The sequence below is a fragment of the Clupea harengus genome, chromosome 17 (genome assembly GCF_900700415.2).
Source record: "Clupea harengus chromosome 17, Ch_v2.0.2, whole genome shotgun sequence".
NCBI lineage: Eukaryota > Metazoa > Chordata > Actinopteri > Clupeiformes > Clupeidae > Clupea > Clupea harengus.
Genome location: NC_045168.1, coordinates 9,236,971 through 9,263,378, shown reverse-complemented (window position 1 = coordinate 9,263,378; position 26,408 = coordinate 9,236,971). Strand labels below are relative to the sequence as shown.

At 44.5% G+C, this 26,408-nt stretch overlaps 2 protein-coding genes across 5 annotated transcripts in view; both read right to left on the bottom strand.

The window, feature by feature from the left end:
- Positions 1–21,766, bottom strand: part of dnajb6b (DnaJ heat shock protein family (Hsp40) member B6b) — a 35,618-nt gene extending 13,852 nt beyond the window's left edge. The window contains exons 1-8 of one of the 2 annotated variants that reach the window (XM_012815211.3): positions 21,214–21,766; positions 13,062–13,199; positions 10,676–10,785; positions 7,023–7,109; positions 6,404–6,505; positions 3,018–3,155; positions 2,737–2,890; positions 1,681–1,751 (exon numbers count right to left, since the gene is read on the bottom strand). In XM_012815211.3, coding sequence (XP_012670665.2) covers positions 1,681–1,751; positions 2,737–2,890; positions 3,018–3,155; positions 6,404–6,505; positions 7,023–7,109; positions 10,676–10,785; positions 13,062–13,126 — 727 coding nt within the window. In that variant the 5' untranslated portion in view covers positions 13,127–13,199; positions 21,214–21,766. Of the gene's footprint in view, positions 1–443; positions 1,752–2,736; positions 2,891–3,017; positions 3,156–6,403; positions 6,506–7,022; positions 7,110–10,675; positions 10,786–13,061; positions 13,200–21,213 lie in introns of those variants that run through there. The other variant, XM_042710196.1, reaches the window with a different exon arrangement.
- Positions 21,767–24,258: 2,492 nt separating this feature from the next.
- ube3c (ubiquitin protein ligase E3C) overlaps positions 24,259–26,408 on the bottom strand; it is a 35,006-nt gene continuing 32,856 nt past the window's right edge. For all 3 annotated transcript variants that reach the window (XM_012815154.3, XM_012815155.3, XM_031583548.2), the window contains exon 24: positions 24,259–25,900. In XM_012815154.3, coding sequence (XP_012670608.1) covers positions 25,730–25,900 — 171 coding nt within the window. In that variant the 3' untranslated portion in view covers positions 24,259–25,729. The remainder of the gene's footprint in view (positions 25,901–26,408) is intronic.

The window sequence follows — 26,408 nt, the reverse complement described above, 5'->3', positions numbered from 1 at the left end:
ACACAAACACAGTGGTTACTGTTTAACTAGCACAGAAGTCACATCTAGTCACTTCTAGATGGTGCACATACCCTTTGGCTTATATAATTTCAATGTCATCAACATCAAATCAATTTTGTTCTTGCCTCGTCAAATGTTTGCTGGATCCCACCCCAATGCAGCAAATCAGTCACAGAGGTGACCATGAGGAAAAACAAGAGGACTAAAAATGTCGACAGTTAGTGAAGCAGTGACCCGGATGTTCAGTGAGTTTGTGGAGGTGATGTTGCAGTGAGCAAACCGTTTTATTTCATGGCAGGTGTTTTAGTGTGGCTCTGTGTTAAGACACACCAGTGAGCAGGCTCAAACACACACAAAGACACACAGTCAACACACACATTAGAAAAGCATGTTCAAAAGTGACATCACCAGGTTTGACACAATCATCACACAGACAGCGTGAGTGCAACAACCCCCAAAAGGGTGAAAACTGAGATTTATTGATCCATTGTGAAAATCTTGTTTTTGTTTTTTCCTCCTTCTTCCTTTCGCTACTTGGATTTTCTTTACAAAGTACACAAATCCCCCTTGTATGCATTTGTTATAATACATTTAAATACTATGTCTCTAATATTCTCAGCTCTTGGTTTGAGGTTATGCTGTACTTACAATGAAAAAAAAAGTGTCACTGGCAATCATGCAGAAATGAAAAACACTCTTCCATCCAAAACATACAAATAGAAAAAAAAGCCTAAAAAAAAAATAGAATAATAATGCATATTAAACACTCCTAAATTAGTAATAATCTAGTAGCACGTACAAATGGAGAGTTGCTAACACCAGTTAGGAGGCTGTGGTCGGGTTTAAATATTAGGACAGAATGGGGGTTAAGACGTCCAAGTCAAACAGGATTAAACTATCCCAGATGAGATGAAAAGCAAGGCAAAAGGCTCATTCAGATGCACAGCGTGTGCTTCAGACTCTTATGCAAAAAGGCAATGTGCTCTTCGGGAGAGATAAGGGAAAGAGCTGTAACACAGCTGAAGTGTGTAGAGCAGGAGGGGAAATAAAAACCAAAAATACAAAACCAAAAAGGGAGTTTAAGAGAGCTCCTGTGGTCCTAGATAGACAATGGTCCCAAAAGAATGTTCATCATAATAATAATACTAGTAATAATAATTGGAATAACTATAACAACGACAAAAGCTACCATTTCATTTTTACCCATTCTGCTGGTCTCTCGTGGTGATCATATAAGTATCTCCAGCGAAAAACACAGATCCAGTTCATAGAAGGAAAGAAACTGCACTGGTCTACTGTATGCACATCAGCGAGATAAAAAGAGCTATGGAGAGAGAGAGAGAGAGAGAGAGAGAGAGAGAGAAAGAATGACAAAAGAAGTGTAGGAGAGAGAGCATAGAGAGAGATAGAGCGGTATAGACAGGTGGAAGGTGCAACAGAGAAGGAATAAGCGAGAGAGAGAGAAAGAGAGAAGCAGGGGATACCTGTGTGATACCTTTGTGCGAGTGTGAGAGTGTTATGTGCAGTTATCAGTTCCATTGGTTGGTCGGTCGGTGTCGGGCTGAGGTCAGGGGTGGAGTTGAGTTGGTGTTTGGGTGAGTGCTGGTGGGGTGTCTGCGCTGCGCTGTGCCCCACGCCCTGCGTCTCACTTGTTATCCAGCCTGAGCATCTGCTCCTTACCGTTGACAGTGAGCGACTTCAGCTGGCCGTCCTCCTCCACCTCCACGCGCTCCTGCCCGTTCTCCATGATCCTGAAGGAAGGACATCCTTACATTAACCCCTCTGTTGACCTCAACCTGCACTACCGAGTTTCTACACAGCTCTGTTTAAATGACTACAAGGAAAAAAACAATTGCTTTAGTTTGCTATGAAAAGAAGAAAGTAATTATCCATAAGGTTCCCGATAGAATCTTTAAGGATTTGTCTACATACAAGTCAGAGATGTGAGAAGAGTTTAGAGTGCAACCATTTTTTCAAGAGGGTGTACTCAATGTTCACGTTCGTTTGTAAATATAGAGGACCACATGTTGTTTCAGTACTCAAGGCTGTGAAGAGTCTCCCCAGATGCTGAATGAACATACTGCAAATCTCAACACCATGGTCTTTTCTGAGGGTGTCCTTACACTTGAGCTAAACCACCACTTGTAGCGCCTCCCAGCCACATCTCCTCCATATGATTGTGAATTTCAGTGCTATAAATACATGGATGAGTCACCGAAACACCAAAGTAACACTGAAACGCTTCTGGCTAAGGGATGAGACTGAGAATGTCCACTTCAACACGCTCATAAACCATGTACAACCCCACATGACTAGACCATTACGTGGCGAGTGATTTGAAGGCAATGTCCTTGCCAGCTGTCACAAATATAGAAAGGACATGCATGTTTTGAAGCGGGTGCTGCCATAATCAGATACTATAAGGTCAAAAGGTCAAAAGACATACCATGCACCGCTTATGGTCCAAGTCCATGGTTCCAGATCGTGTTTACAGTCAACAGTGGGAAAGAATACACCGACCTTCTGTAGCTAACATTTGTTATGGTAAGGAGAACCCTGCCTATGTTTGGAACTCTGCGCTTAGCATGTATGCTAGCTGGCTTAGAGGTGTGCTAACAGCAGCAACAACACAATATACCAGTTTTCATCCCTGAGTGTATACCTCAGCTGTACATGAGGGCACCACAATAGGGCTTCAGTGGTATATTGGTGGTGAGTGTTCTGAGGCTGTCGTACCGTTTGGTGGTGATCTTCTTGCCGTTGATGAACTTAGTGGAGGAGGAAACGGAGCGGAAGGCCCCCCCACCACCACCACCACCACCACCCCCAAACGAAGAGGAGGAGAAAGAGGCGAAGCCCCCACCGCCCATTTGACCGAAGGAGGTGAATCCTGTGGAGAGACGCACACAAATGAATGAATGAATGAATGAATGAATGAATGAATGCACTCCCTCTGACACACTCTCTCACACACACACACACACACACAGTTGTGGCGTGTGTGGCGACACACATACCAGAATCGAATCCTGAGAAGCCCGCCCCAAAACCGGGGAAACCCCCGAATCCACCGTAAAAGGGTCCCGCTGTCCGGCTTCTGCTCACCCCCCTGTGGCGATGCCCACCGCCGAAGAAGTCATCGAACGGGTCATCAGCTACCAGAGAAAAGCACAGGGACAGAGAAGGGGGAAGGAGAGAGCGAGAAAGAGAGAAAGAAAGAATGAATGAGAGAGACATAAAGAGAGAAGGAGAACAGTTAAGACTCTGTTTTGGATGCTTACAGTGGGAGTTTACACAACTTGAATCAGGTTAAGGAGTTTAGGATTTCTGCTGAGCAATCCCTGCCAGAAGACAGGCTTTCCCCACATCATCTGCAGGCCTTAATTACAGAGGCTCAAAACCAACCAGAGCAGTCATCGGTCAGGCTTTGAAGAGGTGGGGGAGGGGAGACAAAGGGCCTTTGGACATTTGTTTCACATCCTAGCAGCTTAATTCCTCTGTTTTCCCCTCACTCTGCAATAGACTTGTTCTCGCTAGAAAGCCCAGGGGAAGGCATTTCATTACTGCTATGTGGGTCAAAGCTGGAATGGCTTCAAAACGTTTTTTAACACACACACACACACACACACACACACACACACACACACACACACACACACACACACACACACACACACACACAGGGTGAAAGGAGCCATGTGCACACAGTCAGGTGAGAGCACATTTCTAACACATGCGATGGTACAGGGCAGAGAGCGCACAGCTGTCCAACACTCACACACCCAGGGAGAGAGGCTACAAGGTCATGAACCTCACATAGAAAAAAATAAAAGGCACACACCCAAAAAGGCCAAGGAGAACTATGCAGTCATGATCCAGACAAACACACACACACACACACACAATGAAAGTAAGGAAAACTCAGCATATCCCTCCCTCCCTCTGTCTCTGTTCCCCTCTGCCTCTCTTTTGTCTCTCTCACGCAAGCACACACACACACACACACACACACACAAACAACCATACACAAGGACAAACTAAGGACCTCCAACATTTTCTGACGCATGATGCATGTTTCCAGGAGAACGATTGTGATTTGGGCCACGTCCATCTCCCCTGATCTGGTATTGACTCACTCACTCACCCCCCTCCTGCCCTGCTGGGTGTAGAGTTCCCATCCAGGGACCCCTCCAGAGCCAGATTCCCATCCCAGCACTACTCACTGACGTACGGGGGAGCGGCGACTGCAGGCTGCCCTCTTCTCTTACCTGTAGTGGCTGGATCAGGTTGCCGGATGCTGTTACCGGAACCGCTTGGCTTGATGAGAATCGGACATGGCCAAATGGCTAAATCTGGCACACACACACAACAATGTGTACGGTGTGCACTGAGATAGGTGTGAGTATGCCAACAGAGTCTTAAAGTCAGTGGAGCTCCTGTACTGAGCCTGGAATTTAATCAGGGAAATTAGTCAGTGAGTGGGATTGAAACCCTATTATTTGTCAGCCATCCTTGATTGAATGCATCCCTGAGTTAGAGGTGACCAACACAGAAATCCAAACTGGCTTGATGGCTAATGGGGCTGATTTATCATTAGTTGTGAGGAGTTGTGTGTAGAATGTTATAATAGAATTGGGTTTGGCCAAATTCACAGGTTACAGTCGCAGTGACCATACATAACGATCCACAATTTACGTCTAGACCAATACCATACACACTACACTTAAATAATCGCACACAGACGTAAACAGACTGGCCAGCCAGCTCTAAGAGTACCAATCTTTTCATACCACTCACAAAAAAAACAAAAACAAAAACAAACCATTTATGAATACTCATACATATTTTAACCCACCCACAAGTACACGCTCACATTCTTTCAGGCACATACACACACTGGCAGTAAAAGCCCCTGCCCTGCCCCCCCCCCCCCCCCCCCCCCCCCCCGGCGGCCCCCGCTTGTTTTATACGGAAGCTATTTCAGAGAGCATTCCTGGCCTGTGATGCAGCCTCCGCTATCGTCCGGCTGGTCGACCCGTTGGCTCAGGGTCCAGACCTTATTTAGAGCTGAGTGGGTGAAACATGGATGCCATGCAGCCATTCGCCCCCTACACGCCCCCAGTACCTCGACCCACCCCAAGGCAGGGCCATAGACACATGCTCCAACACATTTATGGATGTAAACAGAGAGATGTATAGGATCACCTTTAAACGATGGTCAGAATCTCTCCCCATTCAGCCATATATAAACAGATACACATGCTCGCCCCCAAAGCTTCCATTTCAATGGCTTCTCCCTCGTGCGCAGTCTCTCAGTCTTGAGCCATCCTCTTGCTCTCCCACAAACACAGAGAGTCACTCTCGCTCCGACACTTAGTTAGAACAAGCCCCCCAGTAAACCTCTTCCCTCACGCACATAACCACAAGTGGGTCCACCAGCACTCAAGACAGCTCGCTCATGAAGGTCCTCTCTCACTCTCCGGCAGGGCCTGCTCTGCTTAATATCAGGTGGAGATTTCTCTCTCTTTCTGTAAACACGCGTTTGATATCTGACTCAATCGGCTAAGCATTAACACCAATCGTTAGATATAACACTTCGAGTTTGAATCCATGTTGTTTTTCGCTTTTGTGAGTCTTTTATTAAGTATTGCTTCATCTGCTTAAATGGATGAGCCGCCCCTGACACTCACACACACACACGATAAACGATAAATACACACACACAGGCAATCCAGCGTTTGGATGAGCAATGTTCCTTGTAATTAAGCAGGATTAGGCAGAGGCAGCATTAAGACCTATCTGGCTGTGAGTGGCAATCAGAGGCTCTTTAAATCAAGCTGTGGAGAGCGTGTGAACTGGATACAGCGCGCTCCCATGGATACATAATGATAAACCTCATCCCTAAACGAAGCCCTGTCCTGCCGAAGTCTTGGCAGCCATGTTTTTGCCTCTAGCTTTCGTCTGTGGCTAAGCTTCAGGTGATTAATGTCTTCTTGGCCCCAGAGCGGAACATTTCAATAGTAGGCTACAGCTCATGAAAAGACCAGCAGACTGGGGCATAATGCACAGTAAAAGAATAAGGAGAGGTCCATTTTTTCCTTTTACTGGGTCTTTTTCACTGTGGTGATCTCACAGTATTTATTACAGTAGTAAAGACTTCCTAATGGTCAAGCCATGCCTTGGACTCCTATTTTACAATAGCTCTGCAGATCTATTAAGATGACCTTGTGTTATCTGTTCAGGTGATTGAACGTGTGTGGATGACCACATGTCTCAGTGTAACTCTTAAATAAAACAGAGGACCTGCTCGCGCACACACTCCACACCGCCTCTCCCCCTTTCCATCCTGGCCCCTCTATCTTTCCCCCTACAAAACCCAGAGATATAATATAAAAGTGTTTACCGAAAAAGTCTGCAAAAGGATCCCGTCCACCGAAGAATTCCCTGAAGACGTCATCTGGGTTCCGGAATGTGAATCCGCCGAAGTGGTCATTATAGTTTCCTCCTACGACAGGAGAGGAGAGGAGGGGAGAGGAGAGGAGAGGAGCTAGGTTAACCTCAAGCTCTTCTTCTCGCTAAATGAAGGCCTCCAGGTTATCACGCCATCGGTTAAACAATCTGTGAAAGACCCGTCCTGCACCTAAACACAGATCAACTGCCTCTCAATAACTCCACAACAACAATTCTGCAATTAAAAAGGTACCTTGCTCCCCAGAGATTTATAAAGTCTGAAGATGAAGAGGAAAACAGTGTGTCTGGAATTAATCTAATGTGTGAGTTTGTTATCCATTTTGTTAAGCACACTTCCTGAATATGTTAGTTGAAAAAGAGCCAAAGGTACTTTCATCATCTAAACATTTCCTGTGTGTGTATGACTGAAATATCACTGTTAACAGGAAGTGACACAACTGTTCTTCAGAAAGAAACATCCTCTAAACAGTGGACAGCATTGAGTCATGTGTCTACAGCACTTTACATGGCTGTAAACCTTGTGGAGCGAGAATGACACTATATGGTCTTACCTCCTCCTCCTCCTCCCCCTCCTCCTCCTCCTCCTCCTCGAGTGAGGCCGTCTTTGCCATACCTATCGTACAGGTTCCTCTTGTTCTCTGTTGGGAAAGAACAGACACAGCCATCAGGCAAATGCCCTTTCATCTGAAAATGACAAAGGGGGCCTGGAGCTGGCCTTAAGGTAAAGAAGGTTAAGGTTAAAACACTACATTGAAATGTGGGTGTCAATGTTGGGATCTCCATGGTATGAACTACACCAGGCTGGCCTGAATTGACAGATGAAGCCATTTACTCATTCAAAGAGCACTTCAATTATAATATGTTTGTCTAGAATTGTTTTTTTCTTCATACACTATTGTCATGGTTCAATACAAACAACATGTTAGAATGAGAGAACAATCTGATCATAATTTGAGCCTAGTGATTCTAGAAGTAGGCTACGTAATAATGCACAGATGAGCCACCCTTTAGCACAGTGTAGATGTAGCAAGGATGTGAACTCTTTTAGGGACATCGCAAACACAGACAGCTCAAATAAGCAGCCATTTGATTCACTGAAGTGCAGCTAGAGCCATTCAGCGCCATACTGGCCCTTCAGTTTGTTTAGGAAACCACAACAAAGCCACGCGGCAACAGAGGACGGAGTGAGTGTAAGCAGACGCCAGTGTGAAACATGGGCTCTGGACTGTTCTGAGATCAGGACGCTGTCGGGTTATGACCCAAATGTGTCTGACCTGATTCATGCCATAACCCTGAGGCACGCCGCACCGAGAGCACAGAGGACAGCAGGCGCACAGAACAAAATAAACCACAGCCACGCGAGCACCTGCCTCACACACAGCCCAACGTAGGCCACTCTGGTATAGCTCAGATCGCCACAGAGCGTCATTCATTTCTATGGTCTTTCTGCCAACTGATTAAGCTACATTTCACCAACATCTTTATTATACTTTGCCTTCTGGCTCCAGTAGTTCCTTTGTGAGAACTACATTGACATTCAGTCTGTAAATAAATAACCAATTACATTATGGCTTACTAGGCTACAGGGATGCTGGAAAACCAACCAATCCTTTCATATGTTAAGGAAAGCTACAGTACCTTTTCTACCTTTATCAGGCACATAATGTCACTACATTTGCACAGCTATACTGAATAAAGCCATTGTGCTCACCAAATTGAGTAAAGTTTTAATACTACTGTAGCTCATTATCATATTGAGGTCTTGGCTGATAAAAGCAACACACGGGCACCTTGAAATGTGGGTCTGTACAACAGAAAGCCGGGCATGGTATTGAGCTATGAAAACGGGTTGAGATGTCCCACTATGCTAAAGCTTACACCAGTGCTAGTGCCCTAGGGATTTGGACTGGTTTCTCTGTTTCCACAGGCGGCTAACCTTTCCTGGGCGGCCCCGCACACATTGTTTCCAGCTTTGGCACTCACACGGACAGCCTCATATATTTACGAGCCTATTCTTTCAGGCGCCTGAGAGGACGGAGTCTTCTCTAAATGAAAGTCAAAACAAAAGACATTTTTACAATCCCAGGAATCTCTGGCCGTTCAAAAAGGCGTTTTGTTCAAGGCTGTTGCTGGGTGCGCACACGAGGGAGGCAAATATTATCGGTCATGAGGGCCGCTTGCGTTTGCTCAAGCTTCAGGCCTACTCGCATGCATTCCACAAGTCTAACAAAGGATTCTCTTACTGTCTCTCTCTTGCAATGTCTCTCTACCAGTCTCTCTCTCTACCACTGTCTCTCTCTACCACTGTGTCTCTCTCTCTACCACTGTGTCTCTCTCTCTACCACTGTGTCTCTCTCTACCACTGTGTCTCTCTCTCTACCACTGTGTCTCTCTCTCTACCACTGTGTCTCTCTCTCTACCACTGTCTCTCTCTCTACCACTGTCTCTCTCTTCACCACTGTCTCTCTTCACCACTGTCTCTCTTCACCACTGTCTCTCTCTCTACCACTGTCTCTCTCTCTACCACTGTCTCTCTCTCTTCCACCGTCTCTCTTCACCACTGTCTCTCTCTCTACCACTGTCTCTCTCTCTACCACTGTCTCTCTCTCTACCACTGTCTCTCTCTACCACTGTCTCTCTCTACCACTGTCTCTCTCTACCACTGTCTCTCTCCCTCTCCTCTCTCGCTCTCAGGAAATATGTTCTGCTAATGAAATGAGCTGCCTATTCCTCAGGCCATAACAGCAGATTAGGGAGCGGTGTACAAGCTGAAGACTAAGTAAATGGAGTAAACTGCATGCCTCTGAATACTACAAAGGCCACAGCAGCCTGAATCCTACACACACACACAAACAAAGTGCAAGTGACCTTGACCACACACACACACACACACACACACTGTAATTACAGGCTCGGTGATTGACCCCTATCCGTCAAAGGCCACAGTAACCCTAAGGCACAGTGCTTGGATTTGGAATGGAGAGAGAAGGAAATGTTTCTGAGAACAGGGGAATGGTAGGCTTCTTTTGGGGGTGGCAGAACCAAGGGATGTCAGGGCTTGTGTGGGACTGGCAGGGAATTATTTTAGTAATGGCAGATTTAAGCAATGGCAGAATGTTGTTGTTTACAGAAAGTATCAGGCAGAAAACTGCAAGCTGCAACAAGGGCAAAGGAGATCTTGACAAAAACAAAAGGTACATTTAATAATCTACAAACTGTAATTTATCATCTGCACTTCACAGAAGTGGCCAAGTATTTGGTGAGTAGTGGAGCCTGGAGGCCTTTTCTCCGTAGTAAACATGGGCTGTGGGGGGCCAAGTTCTTTCCAAGAGCGGCAGGAGCTGGGGGAGCGCCTGCCATCAGCAGCAGCAGCAGCTGATGGAACTGTCACAGGCAGCCGGGGAGCCACCGCTACCGGCCAAATGAGTCCCATCCATCATGCTGAAGGGCCCAATGGGATAGTTTTACAACCACACGCGCACTCACACACACACACACACGCACACACAAACAAGCAGAAATCCTCACAGCCAACAACCAAGGGCTATAAACACGGTATAATGAAGACACAAACAATGCCTCAACAGTGCAAGTGACCTTGACAAACATGCTCTGACACAGGGTTTCTGACACAGGGTTTCTCAACTGGTGGGCCATGATCCAAAAGTATCCTTATGTGTGTGTATTTTTATGTTTTAAGAAAGGTCATGATGACATTGTGTAAGCCCATGTGTACTTACTACCCTATTTTGGAGAAATCACTTTGAATTCTATAAATACTTGGGTCGTGACTTAAAGTAACACTATGGAGTTTCTGGAGCCGCCAGCTAGGGGGCTACTTTGTGCTGGACTATTCAGTAACTTATTTTCTGTCTTGCTTTGTCTTGTGTTGCACTTGCTTGATGTTTGACTGTGTTAGGAAAGTTGTTGACTCGCTGGTTTGTCATAAACAAAGTAAGCAAATTTCAACAGGTTCCGCTAAGTGAAGCTGCTAGCAAGACATCTCGTTAGCGATGTTAGCAAGCTTGTTATAACACGCTTGGACTTTGATGCTAGTAATAAGTGCTCTGGCGTCGACTTCTTTGTAATGTTATTGTGATAGGAAAGTTTTTGGCAAGCTAGCCAACATAGCTAACAGTTATGTCGCTGCAGTGGACTGAGTGGAGTGGGGGTGGGAATGAACAGAGGCAAGAGAGGATGTTACCGTCTGACAGGACTTCATAGGCCTCTGAAAGCTCTTTAAACCTCCCCTCTGCCTCGTCCTTGTTTTCGGGGTTCTTGTCCGGGTGCCATTTCAGCGCTTGCTTTCTGTACCTGTACAGGGCAGACGAAGACACACACATATGTAAGAGCTCATTTAAAAAGGTCACAGACGAAGACACGCACATATGTAAGAACTCATTTAAATAGGTCACCGAGACACAAAAGACAGTCCAATGAGAAAATGAAGAGCCCCTAAAGCTTTCATCCATGAAGGTTTTGCCTTTCATGAAATATTTTCATAAACAATTCATAAAGTATGAAGCTTGGTACACCTGAATGAGAGACTGGTAAGAGCATTCAAAAGCTCATCACTACTCTGCAGATGTAGCTCAGTGGCTGCGTATACACCAGGGGCCTGTTTGCTCTGTGCTTGGCCATCTACAGCCATAGCAGGAGGGGGAAGCTTAAGGCCCCAGCAGAAGGGGAGCCTCTGTGTGTGTGTGTGTGTGTGTGTGTGTGTGCAGACAGGCCATATCAGCAGTTCTGTGGGTCAGGCACTGGTCAGAAACAGCCCTGCCGTTCTCCCCAACAGGAGGAGGAGTTCAAAAGCGGAACTGGATGGGAGTGGGGGGATTTGCTCTCTTCAATGTCTCTAAAGAACATGCCTCTGTGGGCTCTTTCATCATGCCTTACCCCCTGAAAGAACAAAACTAGCTGAGCCCATAGAAGTCAATAGGATCTGTTTGAGCATATGGAAATGCATTGTCATAACAGACAGTCTCTTTTTTGTGAAATTGTCATTGTGAAAATGAATAAGGGTGGAGACAGACTGAAAGATGCACGTGAGCACACACACATGCACACACACACACACACACACACACACAACGACACACCTGTACATACACGCCCACAGCTTAACACACTACCAGTCCTCTTACTTTATCTCAAATACTTTTGGCAGAGACTGCGGGTGGGGTGAATGTGCCTCAGACAGATTATGTGAGCAGTATTAAGTGAACACTGCTGGCTCTTTGGGGAACTATGATGGGGTTTATGTTTTACGTGCATCAGGAAGTGTGTGAGATGTGATACAACACACTGTAACTGAACTACAAACCAACTGCTTGACAGTGGTTTGACAGACAGAAGAGTGTGCGTGTGTGTGTGTGTAAAGAGGTGAGGATGGATTGTGTGTGGGTGTGTGTGTGTAAGGAAGTGAGGATTGTGTGTGTGTGTGCGTGTGTGTAAGGAGGTGAGAAGAGACTGAGCGGGAACAGAAGACGATCTTGACCTTTCAAGCTGGCTGCCTCCAGGGCTCAGATGTCTGCATAACACACCTCAGCTCCACCACTCAAACCAACAGAACAGTGCAATCACTACAACTACTGCTCAACTGACAGCGTCGGGGAGGGAGAGAGACGGAGAGAGGGAGGGAGAGGGAGAGAGAGAGAGAGAGAGAGAGAGAGAGAGAGAGAGAGAGAGAGAGAGAGAGAGAGAGAGAGAGAGAGGGACAGACATAGAGAGTGAGTGAGGGAGAGAGAGAAAGAGTAAGGGATATACAGAGAGAGTGAGGGAGAGAGAGAGGGAGGGAGGGAGGGAGGGAGAGAGAGAGAGAGAGTGAGGCAGAGACGGAGAGTGAGGGAGTGTGAGGGAGAAAGAGAGAGAGAGGCAGAGACGGAGAGTGAGAGAGTGTGAGGGAGAAAGAGAGAGAGAAAAATGAAGTTAAAGGTTAAGCAGATGGGAAGGTTTAAGTGAAAGAGTTAAGTCACGTCAGACAGAGAGGAAGAGATACTGCTCTTTAGAGAAGGAGGGAAATGGGGGAACAAGAAAGACTTGAGAGGCGAAGTTACTGTGCTTCTTCAAAAAGAGGCAATGAGGTGTGACAGATTGTAGACGGTCAGGTTCACAAAGCGTGGGAAATGAAAGAAAAAGAACAAACAAATGTAAAAACAAAATGAAAACATGCAAGACAAAGATAGAGCGGGACAGAAACAAACCACGATAAGCTTTAAAAACAGAGTCTCTAGTAGGCTATATGGGTGTGTAGCCAGAGGCCACTTACACACACTCCCTCTCTCTCCCTCCCACACACACACACACACACTGGCAAGAGAATGGTGGAAAGTCTTTCTCCCTGCGTTGCGGCTGCTGCGTCTGTTTATCCTGGGTTAAAATTAGTCCATTACATCCTTCAGTGGGTCTGCAGCTCTGACTCTAACCCCTCCACCACATAGGGCATAAAAATAGATAGCCTTGCTGGACACAGGCTCACACACATACTGTCACATAGGCATGGACACACACACACACACACACACACACACACACACACACACACACACATCAAGAGGAGTGTCCACACGAACAGGCAACCAGCTACTCACGCTTTCTTGATCTCGTCCTGAGATGAGTTCTTGGGGACGCCCAGGACCTGGTAGTACTCCACCATGGCGCCGTGCTGGTGACCACCCCCCCCCCTCCTCTCCGACCGCGTCGCCCTCGCCGGCTAGCACTGGGTCAGCCTGAAGACACAAGAGCACCAAAACATGAGCTGATGGAGAAAGTGAACCAAACCTCAAGGAGCAGATCTTAAAAAAAAATCAAAAACTCTAACGGCACAGAGTGGCGATCCCTGATATGGAACGAGAGGAGAAGAAAACACGGAGAGAGGTGTGAAAAAAACGAAGCCAAGGTGTGCCAGAGGCTGCCATGAATCTCATTGTGGCACTGCTTCAAACACTCTCCCTCTCTGTCACTCGCGGGATGGCAACGCTCAACAGTGTAATCTACAGCACAGAAATAGAAGCCCTTCAGAGAGAACGAGAGAGGAAAAGAGATGGGAGCAAGCGAACGAGGGAGAGAGGGAGGGAGAGAGAGAGAGGGCAAGAGGGAGAGAAGGGAATAGAGTGAAAGAGAAATCAAAGGATGTTAATAGGAAAAGAAAACTAGAGAGAGAGAGCGAGAGAGTGTAAAAGACAGAGAGAACTTGGAAAAGTGAGAGGTCACATAGCTCACTCTAATGTTACATAATGATGGCTGTGTGTAATTAAGTGTTGGGTTTCCAGAGTAAACTCAGACCATTCTCTCTCTCTCTAGGGGCTCCACTTGCCCATGGGAGGCCGAGAGTAAGGAGGTGTGAGGGAACGTGTCAAGGTAACACAAGGTGCTGGTTCAGTGGGCTGCTGTGGCTCAAGGCTGACTCAGCATTCTTTCAAGAATTTTGAGAAATTTGAGAATGTGGGAAACAACAAGCAGTGGCTCCCGGCATTATCGATCAACAAGCATCAAAGTGCAGGGGAGAGGTTTGAGGAGTCCTCAAAGTGTGTGGGATGCCTAAAATACACCACATACAGATATACCACATACACCACACACACACACACACACACACACACACACACACACACACACACACACACACACACACACACACACACACACACACACACACACACACACATATATATGGGATGTCAGGCTGACAATTGAAACCTTTACCGCCGTCTTTACAACTGATAGAAATAAAAAAAATTGCTGCAGTCGGATATTCTGAGGAAGTATGACATATACTAACTGGACCAAACCAGGAACTGTTACATCGAGTTCAATTAGAATGTTGAGATGGCTTTAATCTGAGTGTCAAAATTAAAGTCCTGTCCTGGATTTGACACTCCTTACCCAGTTGCATCCTTTCCGATGGATCCAGACATATGCACAATAAAAATCATGAAGAGAGAAACATGTGATTAACCTGAAACCAGCAGGCAGAGGTCACTTCAGTTTTCATAGACCAGCTTTCTAGACACCTTTAAACATAAGATTATCTCATCTAAGTGATTGGGCGGCGACAGTGTGGCATGAATTAATTAAGATAAAAACCAAAAGATTAGGTTCAGGGCCTGTAAGGAGGTTAATAAGAGATTAAGCAGGATATTCAAAACAGCTGCTCTGACTTTCAACCTTTTACCACGACAGACCATCTCTCTCTTTCTCTCTCCCTCCCTCTCTTATTTAATTCTTGGTCTCTCTTTGAACTTCTACAACTGTACATTTCCACCCCTCTTACTCTGCGGGTGTTAGGTGTGTACAAATGTGTGACTGCATGTGTGAGTTCACCTTACCTCAAGTTACTTTCTGAGAGTAGGCAGTTACAAGAAGGTTCCATTGTGTCTGTGTGTGTTTTTGTGTGCAGTAGTGCAAACGTTTGGATGTCTATGTAACTGTATCAAGTTCAAGGAAACCCCCAACCGTAGGTCACACACAATCGAAGGGTCGGAGCATAAATGCTTTGAGGACAGGAAAACTGCACAGTGGGAGGTGAAGAGCACAAGAGAGTCAAGCCGTATCAACTTCCTGTCTCCACACAGCCTTTCTGTCTCTCAGTCACCTTCTCGACACACCATAAACTTCATCCAACCACTGAAGATACACAACTATTTCTCCAGGAGTGAGACAGAGAGAAAGAGAGAGAGAGAGAGAGAGAGGCAGGACAAACAGAAGCTCCTCAGAACACACAAACCTCACCTAAAGAGTGCTGTACCTTGCGATGAAACTGAACTGCCTTTATCTTTCCAGCATAAGTGTCATTCGATCGCTTCTCCGAGCTTAGCGATGTGTCCATACAAGTCCTGTTGGCAGTTGTTTGGCTGCTCTGAGATGCAAAAGGCCCTGCAGCTCAAAGCCTGGGACAGTAAATCTTCTCACTGCGCCGGTGAGATCCACACGCCACCTGAGCTCAGCGCTAAGGCTACCGTCTTTCATTTCCTGGCAAACACTACACAATCCCACAAACATGCGGGACATGATGGTAGTGGAGGCATCACAGACATTGGTCCAGAGGGAGAGAGAGGGAAGGAGGACCGAGAGAGAAAAAGGGAAAGAGGAAGAGTGTGATGAATGATGCATTTTTAAGAGGAGGAAAAGAGAGGGGGGGGGGGGATTAAAGGCTCTCTGATAAAGACCCTGACAAGCATGGTGAAAAAATGTGGAGTTGAGAAGCCAACAACAGAGCAAGCGGGTGAGACAGCGAGAGATTGAGTTCCTGCTTCGGTCTTGTGACTTGCATCTGTAGTTGGCTAATAATTCCATATCTAGCCTTAAAAGGAGTAGATGAGGAGCACACTCGTATTAGCCCTAATCACCATCCGGTGACTCACAATTTCTCTGTTTATTTTTTGGTCTATCTACTGACGTCTCAGAAACAGATTATCTGATGATCAACCACAAAAGTTACAAGCTTATCCGTCATCGACGAGAAGAGTACAAGCACTGTTATTTAACATGAGGGGAAACTTTAATTAAACGCCCTGCAGGCAAATCTCTACCACACAAAGACTATTGAAGATAGTCTATAAAAGACTGACAAGTTCTGACAACTAAATATCAGACCAGAGCAGATATCTAAACAGTACCCTAAATCTACACGAGATATAACAAAATAAGTTTTCCTTTCGTATTTTGCTTGCACTAAGAGAGTTAATTTTGCTCACTGGGCCCCATTACCAAGCTTAAGAGCTGTACCTATTAGCAAAGCTAGATGGTCCACATAACAAGTCAAGTCAAGTCAAAGTCAACCTACTGGGTAAGGCTTTTACTTCATGAACCAGAAAAGGTTTGTTCTCAGATCAATACAAGGACGGTCTCTACCTGTCCGTCTATGGCCAGCATGACTGCAGGAGATTACGCACCACCATCAAAACTGATACACACTCTCTGTGCTGTAACCAATGAAACAAACCAAACAAACAAAAAAAGGGTAAAAATAACACAGTGCTAAGTGACTAGTTCCAATTGGAGGCGGGTCGTCTCATGTTTGTTTGCTATTTATATTGGTGCTGGCCTTTAAGAGGGTTTCCATCATTGCCATTATGCCCCCCCCCCCCCCCCCCCACACTGTGGGTGCCAGGGTATCTAACTACCCTGGAAACGCCAGCAAAGCACTGATTAACCTGATGGACAAGGAGTGAAGGAAACCATCTCCTTTTGTGGATATTCCTGCAGGACTGGGTGTCATCATTTAACACAAACTCAGTGGTTCTGCTCACATTCTGCACATACCTGACCTTCAGTGTTCTCACCTACCTCTGAATCACATTGGCATTCTTATCTCTCTTCCCCGGCCTCACTCTTTCTCGTTGGATCAGCATTTCTCTGTCCACTCATCACTTTTTTGTTATCGCTCTCCTTCTTAATCTCCCTTTCCACCTCAGGACTTTACACTCTTTCTCTTTCTCCCTCTCTCTCTTCCTCTTTCTGTCACAAAGTGACAGCTCCGTCTGGCTGTGCCGTCAGCAGATGTGAGATGTGAGATGTGAGAGCGGGCGGTGAGTGGGGCTGCCCAGCAGTCTCGCGCTTGTTTGCTCCTTTTGCACAGCTGTCCTAACTGCTCACTGTCAGCTCACAATAAACGAGAGGAAAGAGTGACGAACACGAGCGTGGAGCGGCCAGGGAAGAGAGGAGGAGAGACAAAGAGGAGAGGAGAGGAGAGGAGAGGAAGCGCAAGAACCGGCCACTGTTTCCTCCTGAACGCAAATCACCAGTTGCTCATCATACAATCTATGAATATTGACTTTTTACAACAGACAAGCAGCCAACTCTAAGCATCATGGAGAGCCCATAAACCCAGATGTCTCTTTGGTATTCATCTCCTCTGAGCTACAGGAGCTGCAGGTCACAGCTGGCTTAGTTGAACAAAAGGCCATACTCTATGGTTTGCTTCCATAGAGAAACCATGAAGGGCAGACAACATTGTTTTTATCTAAAACTGATGTGAAACTGAAATTTAAAACATCTCAAAAGGCAGCTTATGACTGACATTTAAAGTTCAAGTGGAAATATTGGTCACAGAGGCTACCAGAATCAAATTAAATAATTTTTTAGAAGAGATGAACACATTATTGTTTATTGTAAACACTTAATTGTTGCTGTACATGCTTATTGGGTTTATTTGTCTATATTTCAAAAGAAATTCTTTGAAATAGTGAAATAGTCCAAAATCTGATGTTTCTCAAATGAAGCCCCTTTATTGGGCTTACTTTGTTATATTGCAAGATCTTTTTCATTTTCAACAGCAAAAGTTACACAGTGAGTTATGGGGTTTCTTCCAAGGAACGGTTTATTTTGTCGCTGTATGAGGCGGAGTGTGTGAATGTCTCCAGGGGTATTGAATTTGGCTGCTTACAGACACTAAAGACGGCACACAGGTTGAATATGTTGGGGTGTCGCCAAATAAAAGTTTAAAAACAAATCTGTATCAAAAAGACACAGAAGGAAAAGTAACATCTATTTTAAATATCTTTAATGTCTCTACTTCACAATGCCTTCATTTTGCAATCCTGATGAAGTGCTTCAGTCTGTTAAAATGGAAATAGTGATTTTAAATAGAAGAAGAAGAATCTGTCAAATGAATAAATGCAATGCAATTCAGAGTGTGACAGTTCTGTGTGTATATGTGTGTATGTGTGTGGGGGGGGACCTCCATCTGTTCACTTGGAGAATGCAATAGTGGAGGGGCTTTCTGAGTGTCAACAAATCCTACAGATCGGTGGAGTAAAGGTTAAACTCCATCATGAACTGGTAGTATGGACATCATTTAATACCAGCATCACTTAAATACCTCAGTTTTCCCCTAGTTTAATAAGGATTAACTAGGGACTTGTGGTGAGGGACTCACAAAGCCGTGACAAGACACACATTGCTATCCAGGTCAGTGCACGCACACACACGCACACACACACACACACACACACACACACACACGCGCACACACGCGCGCACGCACACACACGCGCGCACACACACACACACGCACACACACACGCACACACGCACACACACACGCACACACGCACACACACTCTTTGGCATAGAATACTAGAGGCCAAACAGAGGAGCCCTATGTGACTGAAAGCTCTGTAACAATTCAAGAGTGCCTGGTCAGTTTTCTTCAATGACAGTCCCCACATATGCATTTCATGAGACTCACCATTGCAAATATGCCTGTGGGATTTAGTGGGCACTTCAATTAACTAGATGGCTTTCTACATCTCTTTTAAAAAAACTCCACTGGTTATGGCCAAGAGGCAAGAAACACAATGATGTTCATAAAAGTGTCATGTGACAAGGATGACTGTTCGTGACTGGCGGTGCTGACCCACTCAAAAGGCAATAATGTTATTACAGCTATCTTTTAAAGGCTCATAAATGTGTATCACGCTACTGGAATGAGAGTTAATCATCACACCAACAATGAAGAAAGCAATACACCAACATTATAAGAGGAGATCATATTTAAGTCAATGTAACCGGCTGAAAACTATGATTACTAGGAACAGAGCATATAAGCAATGTTACTGTCTATTATTGTGTACTTAATGGCTGCATACATACACATCTTGTATACTGGATGTAAATATTGGTATAGAAAATGTCCAGAATATACCGCATAAGCCATACTCAAGGTCAACTTGACTTCTAGAGAAGAGCATGTCTCCCTGCTGGTTGCCAGGCAACTAATTGAGTAATGCAAGTGATAGAATGAATAAGCGTAAAGCTTACCAATGTACTGAGCATGTGCACAAGTGGATAATAAATATATGGTGCTAAAAAAAAAAAAACTAAATGTAATGGCCAATTCATATTCAGTCATAAGATTCAGTTAACACCTCCTCATCCAACTCAACAGCAGCTTACATTTGCCACACTATTTAAATGAACTGAGGTAAATTCATTTCCATCCAGTTACAGGAAACATTATGTTCTGGATAAGCCCACCAACACACTGACTACCAGCATTTCAATATAGCCCCACTCAGAGCAAAGGCACCCAACTACAGGATTGCTTTGATGAGGCAATTCATTGTGGGACCCATTAAAGCTTTCTACGAATAACACTCCATGGACAGGCAGTGTTCACTGAGTGACTTCAGGCTATTCATGGGTATTTCAAGTCTTTGTAGTCTGAAATCAGAGACAATTAGAAATCTCAACAGAATACTAATAATCCTCATCCATCCACCTCCACCTTCATTAAAACTGTGGAAGATTTTAGGGGCTCAATTAAAAAGTCGATGGCACTTGGCGTGCCTGCACCTACAGTGACAAAGAGAAGACTACTGCCCTTGCCCAATGAGAAGACTACTGCCCTTGCCCAATCAGAAGATCACTGCCCTTGCCCAATGAGAAAATCACTGCCCTTGCCCAATGAGAAGATCACTGCCCTTGCCCAATGAGAAGATCACTGCCCTTGCCCAAAGGGAAGACTACTGCCCTTGCCCAAAGAGAAGACTACTGCCCTTGCCCAAAGAGGGTTGAACTCTGGCAGGCTTTAGCACCTCCAACGCCTCTTTGACCTCTTTTTCTCACCTACACACCCATCAAGGCGCCTGAGAAAAGGTGGCCAATGGCACTGGAGCTGGCTTGCTATGGTAGAAAATACTTCGAACACGGCCATAGTTCTTATAATGTTTCTGCCTGAACTGCACATTATCAGCAACTTTCATTTCAACATACTTTGAAGGTATCTTACATTATTCTCCTCCATTAAAAGCCATCTAAAAAATGTTCACATGAATATAGTGATATGCAAAACAGAGATTGTATTAAAGTATGAGAATGTATTGAAAACACAACATAGCACTTAATCTGGGTCAGGATATTTCCAACAAGCAAGAAGAAGTCCTGTTGTCACTGTGTTTGATTTATTATACCCAATATCCATAATACAAATATAACATATCCTACGCCATTGTTTCAACTACGGGTTTGACAAAGCCAGTGCGAGTTTCAGTGTTTTTCCCCGAACAGCCTCATGCAACAAGAACGCCAACAAAAACACTTTACTATATCCATTATTTGAGGACAAATCGGGATACCAAAGTCTGAACCAGTTTCAATGTTGACAGATAAGTTAGGCTACAAGGTGAATCACTTTTCTTCTGTAGTTAACGTATATGACAAATAATTTTTCTTTTTCAAAATCAGACTGACAGAGCTTTAAACTGTACCACCTTCATTTCTGTTAAAGCTGCCAAAGTAGGCTACGCGAGACGTTTGAACTTGAAAGACACAAACGTTACCTACAGAAGTTTCTGGAAAACAGATGCGCGCTATTGGCTACGCTCACAGGTTTGTCATGTTGGTCAATAGGACTTTACGTTTTTTAACAGTTAGTGACTATTCAAGATGACAACGGGCGTAAAATCAGGTGATTAAAATTGGTCTCGTCTGTGAGCATGCTGCGTGTAAGGTCTCATCACCTTGAAAAGCCATCAAGAGCAAGCAACGTAGCCAGTTTCGAAGATTTGCATTTCTAGGCTGCTAACGTGTCAAATGTGACACGCTTTGTCCCTTGTTTTCAACCGACTTAAGTATGATGTGGAAAAAAATCGAGATTCAAACATTTAGTAACGTAGGCATGCAGAACATAAAAAAAAATTCCCCAAAAAATTATCGCATCTGTTTCTGTGATGATATGAGAATGCGTACTGGTGTTTGATAACATTGCGGGTGTCAGTCTCACAACGTTAGCTCACTTACACACTGATATCTCGTAGTTGAAGACTTGTTGTGATCAGTTCGCAATTAGATGTCAAGTGCCTTCCAACAGCGTAGGGTTCCAGACAGGTTCTTTGTTCAGTCCCTTTCGAATCTTCTAGGAATTCCAGTGATGGCAAATCAAGCTTCTCAGTCTGTTTTTCACCAGCAACCTCGGTGAATTCTTGCTAGGCTGCTAAATATCTGTTTGTGACCGAAGACCACATACTCTGTCCGCTCGCATGCAATACAAATCTTGCAAACAACTACTCTATCAAAGAGGAGCTGTCAATGCAGACTATCCTTTTGGCTACCTAAGCTTGAATCTTATCGCATCGATGTAGGCTACATTCTGTTGCGCAAACTCAGAGCTGTATTTTGAATGGTATGTATCGCTGGTAACTCAACGTCACTTCCCCTCGCAGTGAGGTTTGTAGCTGCTTTTAATTGGAAAATCGACTACTTAATGTTACTTCGAAAAGGATAACAGTGTAACTTTACTTGACTTTGGACATACACAAAATATTCACAATGCAGACAGTATCCAATCACTGGAAACGGACACATATGGGTAGATGTGGTCTCGCGTATTTGTTTTTTTTTCGCCACCTAGAGCAAGACTAAGAAATGACAACGCACCAAAAGTCCATCAGATTTTTAGACCATCAGATAGCCTGCATAGGCCTACCCACAAAGTCTGTTGTGTTTTGAAGGCAGGCCAGAGAGAACAAACTGAATTGGTTCGGTCATTTCTACAGTTAGTGTAGCCTAATGTAACATCCCATTATCAGTAGTCGCCACATACGCTCTGCAGTCTAAGACTTTTAAAGTAGAGCAAGTTAGAGCTGAACCATTTTGAAACTAAATAGTTAAAAACCATACACTCCTTCAACGTTCTCTCCTAAAGCACTTTTCCTGCTTGCACACTAGTGTTGCCTTGGCCTGACACATGATTGGCAGATCATGGTCCTCATTGTCCCTCCACATTATCCCCTTTTACAGAGCATGGGGTAATCATACCAAAGATTTTCCTTAGTACAGAGAACTATACAAATAATACCTGCCTAAACGTGAGGAGAACCAGCAAAAACTGCAAAAGTCTTCTCTTTACTCTTACCTTTCAGTGAATGCAAATATACTTCACCTCAGGAATGCCCACACCTTTCCACGCTTCATGTCAAAACCTGACCCATCCCAAGTGACGCAACAGATAGCTTCTGAGGCTATGTAAATGTCATAAAAATAAACCTCACATGAAAGACAGCTTAAGAAACTGCATATAGACCAGTGTACCGTTTAACTACAATATTTTACTAAATATTTAGGAATGGCAAACCTGGCGCCGTTAACTAGGGGCAAGTGGTAAACCTAATAGAACAGCCGTCTTCATTATCCTGGAAAAACATAAAAGCCATAAGGTTCTTCTAGGTTTACCACTTACTCTGACTAAACCATGTTCTTTGAATACCCCCCCCCCCCTGGAAGGACTGAGGGCAACATGATCTGTGTTATGCTTCCTGTCTTACCAAACTTGTTATATTCTTTTACAACTCTGCTCTTTGTTGCTCTGATTTGATCAGTTCACAAGACAATAACCTGACTTCAAGGTCAAGGAACTATGAATAAACCTCTCTGCTCCCCACCCCATCATCTCCGTTCTTTTGTTCCACTGAAATCACCCAAATCCTGAATCGGAGCTCCTCTGTGCTTCTGACTGGTAGGAACTTCCTGCGCTTCACAGAGGAAAATCTGTGGCCAAATATCTACATTAACATATGCTTTTGAGTAAATTGAGACACACAATCGGTTTGTAAAATGCTTTTAAAATCATTGTAATACATGGTGCAAATAATGAAATCATAAATAGGTCTACCTTATGACAAGCAACTGTAGCATATCTCCAGCATTTAACCATTAGATTATTCATGGTCTGTTTACCTGCAGGCTGGATTAGATATATAGTATGTCATATCTTCTAGCCTGGAGGGTGCAGAAAGCCAACACTGCCCTGTGGAGGGTCTGCTGCCACAAGATGGCAGTCTTACCCAATGAACCATCACTATAACTGTTTTTAGTGCTCATATTGTTTGCACAAGATGGTCACCTGCAGATAGGTGGACTGCGCATTGCGATAATACAGTTTTAACCATATACTACGTATAACTTCATTTAAGTCCTCCTAATCTTATTTATAGCACCACTTAAGAGGGAAATATACACAAACGCTTACAAGAACACTGTACATGTTTTGTTTGTGCTTGGCACATGATGGGTTGTGTCATGTGTAAACTGTAATATTGTATGTTGAGCCATAAGAATCAAAATGTTAATATACTCCGTTGTAACTAATATCGTCACTAGTACGAATGTCACTAATACCGTCACTAGTAGGAATGTCACTAATACTGTCCTTAGTACTAATGTCACTAGTACAAAGGTCACTAGTACGAATGTCACTAATACTGTCACTAGTACTAATATCACTAATACTTTTACTAGTAATTTAATACAAGCTTTCAGATCAAGCATAGGACTGTGGTGCACCTAAACTGTCACTACTAATCTCCAGTAGTATTGTGAGCTCATCCATTATAGCCATAATGGCCCTAAATATATCTAACTGCAGTTGAGATGAATCACTCAGATCAACTTGGCTATTTAAGACCCAATTAACTCTCCTTGGGCTTCCCCCTTCAATGCTAGCCTTTCTGTCATAGGACAGGAGGAATCATTGCTTTGCCTTTACAGAGATGGGTGGAAATGGTCCAAAGATGACAGATGAAACATTTCTTCCCCTCCACCTCATGCTCTGGGTGGCATCAGATTTATGATGAAAGCACACAATCTTAATTTGCGTCTGAGCAGTAATGTGTCTGATAGAGGGGGGTGGGTGGATAGCCCAGCTCAGTGCTTCTTAACTGGATGTTTCTTTAATTATATGTCAGAGGCCATTAAACTCCCAATGAAGATTTCCCTCGCAACACATTTTCACGTTGCAAAATCGACCTCCTTGTCACGCAGAAGCACAAAAGACCACTCGATCCATAATTGCAAAAAAAAAAAAACTAAAAACAACTTTTAATCATATCCATTTACACTCTTCCTCCCATGGTATGGGTACACAGATATCCACACTCTGTACGGAAGGGACTGTTACTTCAAGACAAACTATTTCAGGGCACATGGACTGTGTTCACTTTTAAGATTAAGCAGCTGACTTCAGGATTCAGCCTTCATCCCAAAACACAAGGGGATCATGGCCAAGGGGAAATACAATCTGTACAAACACACTGTGCAAAGTAGTAGCACGCAGAAAACGTGTTAACATGTACATATGGGCAAATACCATTGGCCACACTGCCACCACAAAACGTGCTTATGTTGGGCAAGATCCTCAGTCTTAAACCTTGCTTGACATGGTAAAGAATGCTTAGAAAGACAGAAAACATCATGATGGCAATTAATAATTGTCATATTAATTACCAATATGGAAATCACAAAATATCTGCTATTGTTGGTTAATTCTTCAGTCATGCAGACTTTAGGAGGAGCTTTAAGTAGCCCCTGGTAGAGTAGGGCATGTGGGTGAGCGGCACGGTGCCTGCTCTCTGCAGAATCAGCATCTGAAACCGTCCCCAAAGGCCTACTGCTCCATGACCTCCGACCATTTAATGCTTGAACGTGCTCCAACCGCCTGTTTGAGTGAGCGGTAAATCTTGACCAGCCTCTTCCGTTAGCATCGCTAACATGTTTAGCCCCCTGTGCTATCCTGTTTGATCTTCAGCCATTCAGTGCAGACCAGCACTAAAACAGCTAAGTGTTCAAGGCTTTTCCTTCGGTGGTCTGTGAGGGTCATTACTGCCTTCACAAATATCACTGAGGCCGATGTGTTAGCATGTCTTAGATATCTACGTATGTCTGCTTGTGTTTGCTTCAGTTCTTGTTTTAGCATCACAAACTTGAGGATTTCTGTTAACAAGGCAGAAAAGCATCTGGTTGTGGTAGATCAGCTAAATCTTTGGTGAATTTGCCATTGGACAGGTATAAGGTTTTACATTTTATTTTTAGCGTGCAAACTCCCAGAAGTGTAATCTTGGCTGTAGGATGTAGGTTTTGCACAAAAGCAACTAAAATCTATAGTAGCCATTCCATTTTTTCTATACATAGGTTTTCTTTAAAATACACGTTACATCATCTTAAAATAAAATGTCTAAATGTCCTTTCCCCCATTATGTCATGTCCGCCTAGTGCCTTTTAGAGTGCTTCAACAGTCACAACTTCCAAAAAACACCCAAAGATATCTGTGCTCTGACTGGTGAGTTTTTCATGTCCTCAGCCAATAACTGCAGTCTTTCAGACAAGCACAGCCTGTCCGATTACGTTTCTGCTCCAGTGATTGTTGTGACAGTGGTGTTTGCTGACCACCACAACCACAACAACCACCACCAAAACCCAACACCAACTTCACTCCCCGTCCAGGTCTGTAGGGTTGCCATGGCAACACCCCCAAGGTCCTTCCTCAGCTGAGCTCGAAGCCTGCAGAGGACTCGATGGCGTAGAGAAGCTTGTTCCTCATCAGGTGCTGGTCACAGAACTCTGGGAGCTTCAGCAGGTTCATGCAGGTGCTGGCAGTCGGTAGTCTCTCCAGATCAGTGCCGCCATTGTGGATACAAAAGGCTGGGTACAGCTCCTACAGACATAAACAGAAACACACAGGACTCACTGAAGGCTCCGACCACTGTCTAACTACTGTGACCAGATGCCATATCCCCAAAGGATGGGGATATATATATATATATTTTGTCTGATGGACAAGACTGTTGTTATCAAAGCAATAATATTTGTCAGGGTTTTTTTCTTTCACAAATAGAATCACCAATGGAAACACAAAGGCTATTGGCTGGAAGCTACTATCATATTTGATTTAGTACTTAAGCTGAATGGACCAGCTAGTTCTTCTAAATCAAGGTGTCTACATCTATGTACATGATTGGTAAGGCAGTTGACTTCTGCCGGCTCACGATGACAAAGCTGGTTTGATTGAGGCTGCCCTCCTTAATTGCACACCAATCTGTGTTCATTTGGTCGCGTTTCACCTAATCTCTTCCTGCTTGAGAGCTTGTGACCCCCTCACCTCTCCTCTGATTGCAGATGGACTGACCCCCGTTTGCTGCACTGCCCTCCACCCTGTTGGACAG